The sequence below is a fragment of the Pieris rapae genome, chromosome 15 (genome assembly GCF_905147795.1).
Source record: "Pieris rapae chromosome 15, ilPieRapa1.1, whole genome shotgun sequence".
NCBI classification, from domain to species: Eukaryota; Metazoa; Arthropoda; class Insecta; order Lepidoptera; family Pieridae; genus Pieris; species Pieris rapae.
The window spans coordinates 7,214,059-7,228,014 of record NC_059523.1 but is presented as its reverse complement, the minus strand read 5'-3'; the positions used below and the strand labels follow the sequence as shown (position 1 = coordinate 7,228,014).

At 34.0% G+C, this 13,956-nt stretch overlaps 1 protein-coding gene across 1 annotated transcript; it reads left to right on the top strand.

Moving 5' to 3' along the window:
• The first annotated feature begins 450 nt into the window (after nucleotides 1–450).
• On the top strand, nucleotides 451–2,147 carry LOC111002348. Its single transcript, XM_045631474.1, has 2 exons — nucleotides 451–736; nucleotides 939–2,147. Exon 2 carries the CDS (start codon nucleotides 966–968, stop codon nucleotides 1,764–1,766), a length of 801 nt encoding a protein of 266 aa, XP_045487430.1. The 5' UTR covers nucleotides 451–736; nucleotides 939–965; the 3' UTR covers nucleotides 1,767–2,147.
• Nucleotides 2,148–13,956: the final 11,809 nt, after the last annotated feature.

Below are 13,956 nucleotides of genomic sequence, written 5' to 3'. Positions count from 1 at the left end.
CGTCAAATATTTCAAAATGTAGTAACAGCATATTATTGATTAGACTACAGCGACACTTGAAGCTATGAGTTCCACATAGCACGTACTGTGGCCACCGAATGCGGTTAGCCATCAGGGCGTTTACACAATTTTCTATTGTATAAGCGATATTGGAATAATTTTCAAAACTTCGGGGTTTTTGCCATTGTCCATCCGTAGTTAATGGAACTACTTATAAACTAATACTACTGTAAATTTGATATGGTATGGTACTTTCACTGAAATTAATCAAATTCAGAAGATTTTCAGTTCACGACGCTCTCATGATCTACTAAATCTAATCACTATTTTCATTGGGAGAGTGCAACTAAACTAAATTAGTAACTTTAACAAAATATAAAAGTGCAGACAGCCTAGCAGTATTTAAATTAAGACTAATATTATCTCTTGAGTAATACCAGTTCAGGAAAAGTGGTGTAATATTTCGAGATAAAAAAGTGTAAATGTTATTCCGCCGAGAAACATTGTAAAAGCATAAATAATTCGCCAAAGTCACAACGCTTCAAACGAATGACTTTTGTAGATAACTTATGTTGAAAAGAATACGTAAAATGCAGGAATTGTGCACAATGAACAACATTAAAGTGAAATAGTGTAGTGATGTGAAGTGAACTAATTTTTGCAAAAAATAACGACACAAGTGTCAAGACTGACTCATTTAATATAACTCATTTAATGTCTGTGACGCGTGTAACTTGTACGATATTTTCAAGCAAATGCAGTAAAGACACTTAGTCAAATAGCTTGCGGTGCCGGTGACGTTCCCATTGGGTTCGAGTTCGAATCACTCTAGAGAAAAATAACTTTCAAAAATTTATTTTTCAATAAATATTGAACACTTAATTTTAATATAAGAATATCAAAATTGAATATAAAATATATATATACATCTTTCATAGAGGGCACTAAGTGCATCATAACAGGCGATGGAGGAAATAAAAAATATGTTAGTTATCATGCAGCAAGATATAAAGCAACAAAAACAAGACATGCTAGATATGAAAGAAGATATTAAATGTACAATAATCAACAGCCTCAACGAGAAGTTTAATCACTTAGAACTAAAAAACGAGCTTTTGGAGAAAAACCTAGAAGAACAAACAAAAAAAATAAACAACCTAGAAAGACAGTTTAGACGCAAAAATCTAATCTTGTTTGGCGTAGATGAGAGCGAAAAGTCATACGATGAACTCGAAGAAATGGTCATAAACATAATAAATACATACATCAAAATTTCATGCGAAACTCACAATATAGAAGCTGTTAGAAGACTGGGGAAAAAAGGCGAAAAAGTTAGACCTATAGTAATAACATTCAACACATTGGGATTCAAATTAAAAATCCAAAAAAATAAACATTACCTCCAAAATACTTCTTATTACCTAAAAGAAGACTACCCAATCGAAATTTTAAATAAGCGTAGAGAACTTCAAGTCCAAGTTCAAAAAGAAAAAGATGCAGGCAATACTGCCTTTATAAAGTACGACAAAATTATTATATTGAACAACAAACAACCGTTGTATAAACAGTCAAACAAAAGAAATCTCTCTGAATCCCCGGAGACACTTCACCCCGGCAGCCAAGGTGTTCAACAAGCTAAAAAGCAACCACCTAAGAAAAACAAAGGAAGCATGAAGAACTATTTTATACAAAAGCCCAAACTAATCCTCACTCAAGCAGAAACAACTCAACGCCAAACGAATACATCACAACACAACACTGAATAGCAATCAAAATCGGCCCCTCTCCCAACCTCAAATCTCCCAATACGGCCGGTCACCGCGGGAGAGTACGACCAAAACCCTCCAAAAAAAGCCACACAGACGGTGATGAGACAATACAAAAACACAACCAAATTAAAAATCGCAGCTTACAACGTCAGGACCCTATCTTCACATGAACGCTGGTTGGAGTTAAATGAAGCAACAAAAAATATCAATTATGACGTAATCGGTATCTCAGAGATCAGACGACTTGGTAATAAAATAGAGGAATATGACAACTTAATATTCTGCTACATTGGTAGTACACCAGGTAAATTTGGAGTGGGCTTCATCATTAAGAAGTCTCTTAAAAACAACATCGAAAGCTTCATCGGCCTAACAGATCGAGTGGCAATGCTAAATTTAATACTTCACGAATTTAAGATATCCATTATACAGGTATATGCACCCACCGAATCCGCAAAAGAAGAAGAAATAGAGGAATTTTATAAAACTATCGACAAAGCTATGGAAATAACACATAAGAACATTATACTAATGGGCGACTTTAATGCGAAGGTAGGGGCTCCTAAAGAAGGTGAATACTTAATAGTGCATCAACATGGGGACGGTGAAAGAAACGATAGAGGACAGAGACTTGTCGACTACGCACTTGAACACAATTTAACAATCATCAATACTTGCTTCAAGAAAAACCGTAGCCGGAGATGGACGTGGCGATCCTCAAATGGACAACACAAAAATGAGATCGACTATATACTATCCAACCAACCAAAACTATTCAATAACTTTGAAGTCCTGAATTTAAACTATCCGTCAGACCACCGATTAATTAGATCAACATTAAAAATAGCCAAACAAAAACAAAGTAGAGTGAAATTTACAAGCAAAATCAACTTTCAACTGAAGACCAAAGACGAAGTAGTAAGATATAACAATAACTTAACCTCAATGCTACCCTACCCTTCTTACAACTTGAAACATACATCAATACAAACTTATCACGACAAAATAGTAAATGCTATTAGCCAAAGCTTGCAAAAAGCTCGAGAAAAGGGAAGAGAGCCACACAAACACCACAAAATACTATCAGATCGCACCGCTCTATTACTAAAAAGAAGAAAAGAACTACAAGAAAGAAATAATAAATCGAGATCAATGAGAAATGAGCTTTCCGCCCTCTACAAAGTGACAAATAAATACATAAAAAGAGATTACGCTAAATACAGAGAAAATACTATAGAAAGACATCTACAACACACAGGAAGCACAAAGAAGGCCTTTAAGGAACTTAGAACGAACAAAACCTGGATAGGAGGATTAAGTAAAGACAACAGAACTTTGTGCAAGCGCACTGCCATTATCAATGCGGCGACAGATTTCTATAGAAAGTTATACAGTGATAACATCCAAAATAATAACATCTCAAGCACCAACGAAAATAACGACGAAATAAGTATAAAACCAGTGGACGAAATGGAAGTCCAAGAAGCAATAAATAGCTTAAAACTGGGAAAAAGCCCTGGACCGGACAACATAACAAATGAAGTATTAAGACTAGCACACAAAACATTAGCTGGACCACTAGCGGAACTATTTAACTTAATACTGCAAAAGACTAAAACGCCCATACAATGGTCTGAATCGGACATCATACTCATCTATAAAAAGGGTGATCCGAAAGATATTGGCAACTACAGACCAATAAGCTTACTCCCGAGCCTCTACAAACTCTTCTCAGCCATTATAAATAAAAGAATCAGCAGCACATTGGAATTAAAACAACCAATAGAGCAAGCAGGCTTCAGGAAAGGTTTCTCAACTGTGGACCATATACACACACTAGAACAAATCATCGAAAAGTACCAAGAACAACAAAGACCGCTATACATAGCGTTTATTGACTATCAAAAAGCATTCGATACAGTAACACATGTAAGTATATGGGAAAGCCTAAAACAGCAGGGAGTTGAAGACGTATACATACAAGTCATAAAGAGCGTATACAAAAACAACACGGGCAAAATTAAGCTAGAATCTCTAGGACCAAGTTTTACTATAGAAAGAGGCGTACGGCAAGGCGACCCCTTATCTCCAATAATATTCATAGCAATTCTGGAGACTATCTTCAGGAAGATAGATTGGAGTAAGTCAGGCCTATATATAAAAGACAAATACATAAGTCACTTAAGATTCGCAGATGACCTAGTGCTGTTATCAGAATCCAGCACCCAGTTACAACAAATGATGGAAACTTTACATTCGGCTAGTATCAAGGTGGGTCTGAAAATGAATCTCGCTAAGACTATGGCAATGACAAATCGGCGGAGAAGAATATTAACAATAGATAATGTGCCACTCGAATATACAGATTCATACATCTATCTAGGTAAGCAAATTAGTTTTCATCCGAAAAATAACGAACTAGAAGTGAAAAGAAGAATACAACAAACTTGGAATAAATATTGGAGTTTAAAGGAAATCTTTAAAAGTGGCCTGCCTATTACCATAAAAACAAAAATTATGAATTCTAACCTTCTTCCAAGTTTGACTTATGGTTGCCAGACCTGGAAATTCACTTCAAAAGTAAAAAATCTTATCACCACCTGTCAAAGAGGACTGGAACGCAGCATGCTTAAACTAAAGAAATCAGACAAAATACGACACACAATAATAAGATCAAAAACCAAAGCTACAGACGCACTGAAATACGCACAAAAACTTAAATGGAGATGGGCTGGCCATGTCGCGAGGCTTAAAGACCGAAGATGGACCACAGAAGTGACCTTTTGGAATGGACCTCAAGGTAAAAGAAATCGAGGAAGACCACATACTCGTTGGGATGATGAGATCAAAAAAGTAGCCAGCCCAAACTGGAAACAGACTGCACAGGACAGATACAAATGGGCATCTTTGGAGGAGGCCTTCACCCAATAATGGGGTTCCTACAAATTATATTATTTAAGTATACTAAAATCTAACCAAGCCAGCTAATAATACAATAAAATAATGTAATAGTAAATATTATCTAGTAGTTATATTTGTAGGAAATAAAGAGGCTTTTTTATTTTATTTTTTATTTAATACCAGTTCTCTACGTAAATGAAGGTCCAATCCAGTTCAACTTCGCGAATCTTTGAAACTCTTTAAGTTTTTTTTTATAGAACAGTGGGCAAACGGGCAGGAGGCTCACCTGATTTTAAGCGATACCGCCGCCCATGGGCACTCTCAATGCCAGAGGGCTCGCTCGAGTGCGTTGCCGGCTATTAAAGAGTTTATCGTCGTGATATTTTTTTTAGTATATAAGTTCTCACGTAAGACTATGTCTGTTATGATCATAAATGTCGTTAAACCTCAAAATACGTGTGAACAGTGCTTTATACGGATGGTGTGCTATGCTAAGAAGATCACACGAACACAATTACCATAGAATGTCTCATACTATGAAATTGTTATTTGTTACTCAGAATTGCATTAAGTAAAAATTACTCCTTTTGAATTACTTAAGATTAACAATTCTTCAGTACACGAACCGTCAACATATAAAATAATTTAAGTAAATAAAATTTATTTCCAACACATAACTGTCTTTACAATATTCTTTACCAACATAGTAATCATAATATGATATATTTAATAAATCAAAGTATGTACCATTGCTATCTATGCAATTTTGCCATCTTATAGGAAGGTCATTGATCCCTCTATTAAAAAAAACATTCGGTCGGGATTCAATAGAATCTTTGAAGGCGGTTTCGACTGCCCCATAAGTCAACTTATTCGGAATAAATTTTCGCTTGGGGCACGATTCCGCGGGACAATAACTATGGTATTTCAAAAAGTTTTTACCAGAATCTAATCTATACAATTATTAATTTTCTATCGGAGAATCACATCGTTATATTCCTGAAAAACATGATTGGCTCACAGTTCAGCACATATAAAAAGTCAGACGCAATGTTCATTAAAGCATTACATGTTAATAATGGATTTTGTAACAAGAGTTCCCGTTGATAAAGGCAATTGGCGTTGGGCCGTGGCTGGAACAAAGTGGTCCATTACTGAACATCCCCTAATGGACGGAGAGTGGACGATTACAATTACCGCAAGATTCAGCTTTAACCACTAATGATATAGTTAATCTGAACTTCAATGTTACACTTACTGTGCATGTAGATAAGAATGAATGGTATCATTCAATTAATATTTAAAAAAAAATAGACAGAGACACAATCTGGGGACGCGGCAGTGAGCCTGCTAAGTCGAACAAAAAAGCGGCAGTTTCAAAATTAATTAAAACTAAATAGATATTGTTTATGTATGAAATAAGCGGAAGTTAAAATGTGATTTATAAAAATATGATCTATTTTCTAAAGCTAATCTTTTTTCATTACAAACGAAACTGCTTAAAGAGAAAATGATAAATGAAGTATGAAAGATAGACTAGTTTAGAATTAATAAGTTATAGATTTAACTTCCACGGTGTCAGGTATAAAATATACATAATAATTGGTAATGAATATATGACATTATTCCTTACAAATAATACATTAATTAATAAAATATCGGGTGGAAAAATATATATATATTTAAATATTAAACAATGTTGTGTGCGACAGAGAACTAGAATCAAGTGTGGTGTAACCTACCATGATACGATAAGTGCGATACGTGAGCAGGGTGGGTTAAAAGAAGACATGGAGACAAGGTATCACTTAACATCAGGTGAGCCTCCTGCCCGTTTGTCCCTTGTTCTAGAAAAAAAAGGATACAAAGGAATCCTGAGGTGATGCGGTTATATAGCGGATGCCTGAACTTAATTTTAGATGACTAGAACAGAGCAGTTAATAGTACCCATAACCGACGAGCATGCATGGTTAATGAAAGTAAATGAAGTGAGAGAGGTATATCAGGACCGTAGTAAGTAGATATGTGTGGTCTCTGCTTGCTCCAGAAAAGGCGTATACAAAAATATTTAACAAAATTAAATATAGCACACTTTTTTTTATTATTTTATTAAATTTAACACACACACACCCTGTTCTATAAAAAAAACTTTAAATTCAAGACAAAAGAAATAATGCAAATTTTATCATTTTTCCAAAGTTTACATAATGTCAGAGACGTAATCGCGACGACAGCAATTTTCCGTCCGGAAGATTTACAAATGTAGATAAAATTCTTAGGATCTCGCAATAGGCTTTGTCGTCTTTTATTCGGTTCTGCGATCGCTCAATCGAAAAATCGCTAATGAGACTAAATGGCTGAACACGCTCAGTAATTGTTCCTTAGGGAAAAAAGAAATAAAAATTTGACGAAAATAGTTCAATTAGATATTTTGTCAAATAACTACTAAGGTTTAAACATATGTCTACTTAGGGTCCTTCAAGAAAAGAGCGTAACAATTCTTAAAAGGCCGGCAACGCACTCGTGAGCTCTCTGGCATTGAGAGTGTCATCAATGTCTACAATCAGATGAGCCTCCTGTCCGTTTGCCCCACTGTTCCAACCCAAGTTGGTCCGGATATACTTCAGTGAACATGAAATAATGAATAAATAATAGCTATATTTTTCCTGTTTTAAAAGGGGCTATAATGAGCAATTTATTAAAATGTCCTCCACATCAACTCGATCAGAAAACTCGTTACCTGCTGTCGAACAAGCTCGCCTCTAAACTAATGAGACGGTTAATTTACATAATCCACATAAAAAAAGGGATTATTATCTTCCTTTTTCTGTTATCAATTCGTTCGCGAGGAAAATTGCAAAAGGGTTTTAAAGTGCTAAGGATACAGGGGGTGGGGCTTGGATTAAAAATGGGGGAGGGGGAACTCGTTAGCAACCATTTTTCCTCAAAGCCATCCCGGGGGAATTGTGACAATTCCGATTGTGACGAACTACGCCGACAATTCCTATTTATTATATTTTAAAAGGAAATACCAAAGCGAGGCTTATAGTATCTATTTAGTAATTAACGCATGCCTGCGGCATCACATGCGCCATAGGTATTCAATTTTAGATAACATAATATAATGCGAACATCAAATCTGGCATAATTAAACAGCGCTGAGCGAACGTTCTATTTAGAATTGAATTTTAATCGACCCACAGTAAATGGCTTATATGTCAATCTAATATTTTAGTTATTAAATCAAATTGAAAAGCCTACAAACCATATTTCTTAATTTTTTATCTTTCATAAATATTCCCCTGCGCCATCAAAAGGAAAGAGTTATGGCATCGCAACAACTCATAGTAATAAAATCTTCGTTTTCTCAGAATGACACACATTAATATCTTTCTTATATTGAACTCGTTAATGCAATGTAGGTACATCTTTCTTCAACTGTAATTATTACATGTTATAAAATAAATTTTCTATTTCCACAGAGCAGCAGGATCGTAGCAATTTAATCAAAGTCCGCCAAGTGATTGTATTAAAAAGTAATTTGTTTTAGTTCACGCGGAAGGCGTGGCATGCTGTTAATTACAGAACTAATTAAAAACGTCGATTGCTGTAATTAATCTTGCCGGGAAAGACGTGATTGCACCTCAGGAAGGACTTAAATAAATTTACGGCCACCGCATTTTAATAACAATTCAAGTACGAAAATATTATACTTGAGGGTATTGAAAATTCACTGAAGCAAACGGGCACCAGTTCTAGTTCAATACATTACGATGTAATCTATAGTCACACACAAAACTAAGAGTAATTCTAGAGTAAAACCAGATGTTCCCGTACTATATTATAACTGGGTTTATGTTATTGAAATGAAATGTTTATTAACGCTAGAAAAAGACACTTATAGCTAATCAGCACAATGAAATCTATTATACTAGCGACCCGCCCCAGCTTCGCATGGGTGCAATGCTGATACTAAATACACTACAGAAAATCTGTGAATGTTGTATATAAAAATGTGGGTTATCCATAAGAGATAGACATATACCATCACGGACTTTTCTGTAGACCTTTTCAATGTGTACAATACTTAGTACATTATTTTGATAAAACTCGTAGGGTTCAGCCTGCGTTTGCAATGTAAGAAATGTAATTATTTACGACATCACATTAGAAACCTCAAAAATAACAGTACTTCTCCACTATTTAATGGATGTTATTATACATATAAACCTTCCTCTTGAATCAATCTATCTATTTAAAAACGCATCAAAATCCGTTGCGTAGTTTCAAAGATTTAAGCATACAAAGGGACATAGGGACAGAGAAAGTGACTTTGTTTTATACTATGTAGTGATTTGCAAAACAAATTATTATTACGAGTATAATAGTAATGTGCATTGATGATGCATAACTAGGCGAAGGTTAAAACAGTGATGCACAATTTACTAGATTTCTTTTATCTCATAAATAATTGTCTGTATTAATAAAGACCAAGATAGAACGGCCTCAAGATTAGTAAAAAAAAAAATAGTATTTTATTGATTATACATAGCGCGCCACCTAACAAAAATACTTCGTCAAACCCTAGTATCGTAATGAACAATTGTAACATTCATTTAACTCATTATTTATAATGAGTTTACCTTTAGGTAAACATGTGTTTGTGAGAGATAACGTGGGTGTGTAAGACAGGTTATTTAATTAACATATGTTTAAGTACCTAATTATAATGTTTTGTTATAAGTAAAAGTACGATATAAGATAAGATAGACTAACATCACAGCAATTGAGTTGTAGAATGATGTCGAGGGGAGAGTCGATTAAGAAGGCAGCGTGGATAAAAGGCGACAAATTGACAGTAAATTGATTGAAAGTCCACTCCCGCCTCAGTGGAGCATAGATCTAATTACAACTTCATCCCGACACGTACACTACGGCCAGAAAGACATTTTAAAATACCGCCTTTGAAAGTGTGAAAAAATATATTCGCAAAGTTAGGACGTTTTTGACTACGCCGTTAATATTACAATCACCCATGCACGGCTAACATAAACCAGTATTAACTACGGTATATTCAAAACTATATTCCATTTAATACATAAACGTAAAACTGCAATGCTCCCGCCATAGAGTTTTTAAATCACAAGGTTGAATAGATAGAGTGTCGCAGCTTTCACATCAAATATGAAAGGCCGGCCCGTGCGGTACTCCACTATGGGACCATATTTAATACAAGTAAATGTAACGTACATTTTCATATTTTACCTTTTAAACATACACTGCGTAACAAGGCTTGTGAATTATCAATAGCTTGTAAAAGTTTTTGGAGCCGTATACTTTAAATTTTTACGAACATTTTGCTTTTTAAAATTTATAGGCGAGAATTGAGTGATTGTAATACATGTAGATGCAGGAATAATACCGTGCTTATTTAGGAATCCTTTAATTATTTATTAAATTATATCAATCTCTTTTCATACTCGATTGAATATGGAATATATTAAAATGAATGTTATCGTTTCCATTGTAATAATTGTTTTTGTTATGTTGTGTGTAATTTATACATATAATCATCGCGGCCTCTCTCGTCTGCATAAAAAAATATACCGAGACCATTTATCAGTATATATATATCTATAATGTATCGGTCTATTTTATAATAAACAACATTAAGCTATAGAACTAGTGAAGGTCCGGCCTTTGTAGGTCTTGAATTTATTAGGTAACTAATAAATCAAAACATTGATGCAAACTTAAAAAAAAATACTTGGTGATTAAAAGGTGTGGCGGAGAGTTTATAGCCAAGTGTACGTTCTAGTTCCTCGATTTAAGAACGGGCAGTAAAAGTTACGCAGTAAAAATTAAATTTAGAAACATTTAATTACATAGTGTTCACCAATAAATATTTTAATTAGTTTTTTGTTACTCACGCCTTTGTGACTGACACATATCTACTCAATTTCCTTGCATACAAGGGAGCCAGTTTCAGCCAAGGTTAGATTTTTATTACCTTAACAAGAGAATCCAAATTGTTATGTCCATGAGTTTGCACTGAGTAAGAAATGTTACTACCTACACTCCCAGGCTACAATCAGTCTGATGTCGTCACACGCTAAATTCCGCTAATATACATACGACATAAAAATACGACAGGAGTCTCATACTGTGGTATATGTATAGAATGACTCCTGTTTTAAGTCGACTTTATTCAATATCTTTGAGCGCCAATTAACGTTTATGAGATAATTAGTAATATGCCGCATTAATTTTAGTCGGTTGCGCGGGAATATTATAATTTTCTCAGTGTTATGCAAATTTCCGAAAGATTTATAGGTTGCAGTAGTTAGATACGCTCCAAATAGCAAGTCATATCTACGAGCGTGACTTGTGTTATTATCTGCATTTGAATTTAATTTAAAGTTGAAACTAAGCTTTATGTAGTTGTGGGAAGCTCATACGTCTTGTATTTTGCTATGAGCCATGTTACTGTTACGTATAGTATATCATGAAATAGTAATACGTAAAACATAAGTGACTTTAAACTATTATTTAAGCATTCCAGAACTTTTTTTACATAATTATGTAAAAAAAGTACAATTGTACTAGATTTTATTTTAGTTATTTTGTTTAGTTCGACTATTAAAGATGAATCCCTTCATAGCTGGTTTGATAACTGGCACAATTTACGAAACACACTCAAAGTATGATAAATATCGTACTTGGATGATAGGATACATATCAGTATTTTACTTCGCCAAGGCCCTAGTGTCTCAAAAAGCTGTGTAAAAGCTTGACGGTCGGAATAATTTTGTTAGCGGAATTCAAGGTGTGACGACAGCAAAATGATTGTAGATTCTATTGATGCCACGCTACTATCTTAATTTTTTATAACATTAATATTTATGTTACCTATATGAATAAATGATTTTTAAGTTTGATTATCGGTTAATTTTATAGCCTTTTTCGATAAATAATATATAATGAAAGTCTGTTTCAAATTTGAAACCATGTTTAAAAAAAATATCTTGTCTTGAAGAAAACTAAATAAAATGAGTAATATTAACGACGATATTGCTCATATGTATGTCTTACAATAATTTGTACAAGCCTTCAGGCGCATAATCCTTTCGTTTGCTTATTTATAAAACCTCACCTAATCTTTTTCAATTACGTATAGGAACGTCGATCTTTAGTTTTTAACACTTATAATAAATACTAAATAATAAAAAGCAACAAAGTATTCTATAACATATGCAATCATATATTTTGTACTCCTAGCATCTCTACCGATAGTTTGTTAACGTTGCGTAGGCGCTTGAGTCTTATATTGCATACGTCCCAGAAAATACAATGATTGTTCGGACTAATACTTGCACCTGAAAGTAAACCTTTGACGTCGAGATAGAATACGAAATTTCTTTTAAACGGACGACAGGCCTACCGTTTCAGTACAGGCTACATTAAAATCCTTTATGTACTTCCAATGGAGTTAGATAAATACAATTTAGACATGTCAGACACCTGCGGTGGACGTTCCTTGTTTTAGAGGCCATTGGAGTAACTCTCGGGCACTTGAAGACGCATAAATACCGTAGAAACTGAATAATTTTCTTCCACTGAAAATTGTGTTCCAAACTACTGGACTAAACCTACGCGCTCATAAAACGAATTTTATATATTGACACAATTTTCAGCACCTCTTCTACGAGTTTATTATGTGCGATAAACGTTCAGCTAAGTTGAATTTATCCAGAATATTGCAGTGTGGCGACGCATTTTGTCAGATTTGTCGTGAGTAAGCTGTAAGCGGTAACGATGGTGGGCTTACAAATTCAAATAGATTTTCCACTGTTGTCAAAGATATCTTTAAAACTTCAATTCTTAGTATATTTTGTATTGTACTAGTATCATGTTAGAATGTAGGCACGATCCTCAATCATAGGTAGAATGTTCGGACCCCGTCTTTGCATGTTTTTATCTTGTGTATGAGCGCAATTCATACTTAGTTTTTTTTATTTTTCTTTATATTGTTATTAATCAGAACTATCGAAGGCCCGAAAAAAGCAAGTTGAAATCAAATATAGGACTACCGTTTTAACTTACGAGGTAAATAAATAACCTATAAATTATGTAACAACGTCTGAAGCCTTAAAATACATCTGTGTTCCATTATACGTCAACAAAAAATAACACAGTCATGCGTCAGCCAAAGCCTTATTTATATCCTTCTCGTTAAATACCGCATTATACAGTTATTTCTGCTATTTGATATTCCATTTCAATTCCTGAATAAGTAGTGGTATGGAAAACAAATATTTGAATACGGTGATTTTGTTTTTATATTTTTGGCTCTGTTTTGAATAGCATTAGAAAAAAATACCTTGTTTTCTCACAGCAGGATGAACATGAACGTTTCTACCTAAGTGTTAAAGTGACGATAGCATCATGTTTATAACTATATTAAATTAATTGTTTGTTATTAAAGCAATGCTCTTAATTTCTCTCTTCTTTTTTTTTTTTTTTTAAAGATAACTAGTGATTAAAATTTAAGTTTTTATTGCCGATATATAGCCTAACTATTGCCGCACTACTTCGCAGAAAAACGTAGTTCATATCCACATCCATCCATGCCTAAGGTGCCGATTATAAGCGAGTTAAAGAGTTTACATATGCATATGGCATATCTGATTAATATTAAGTCGCTTTAACCGAGTCGTTGGGATGAATTTTAAAATGTGACCCATGTTTATATGAACGTATGAAAGAATTTTGTACGGTTTTCGGCATTAGATAGGATTCTTAAGAAACTTTAAGTATATAGTTAAATCCTATGTAAATTAATATATAACATTTATTGTGAAACATGACGCCAAATTTATGACATAGCATAATTTGTGTGTTTGTGTGTAGTTTTGTGTCAAATAAAATCATCTTTGAATTTGGTTTCCAAGTAACACCGTTCAAATAAATCTACTATGTCTAAATTTCAAAAGATGGAATGCTGTACTGCAGTGCGCCATTAGTGAAACAATTTTACAGCTTTCCCACATGTTGCAGTTAATGTGATTCCGGTGTTCAGAGTACGCGTCTAACACGTTGTAATGGAATCCTTTTACGAATATGAAAGTATAACATAGAAAATTCTATGAGTAATGCATTTTTAAATACCGACGCATATTCTTGAAGAGTAATGCTTAGATGAAAAAATCATATTAAAGTATTTAGGTAAACGAGACACAGTTCAAAGGCTGTACCCCATTTCAATTAGTCGTAGCGAAAGTTGATT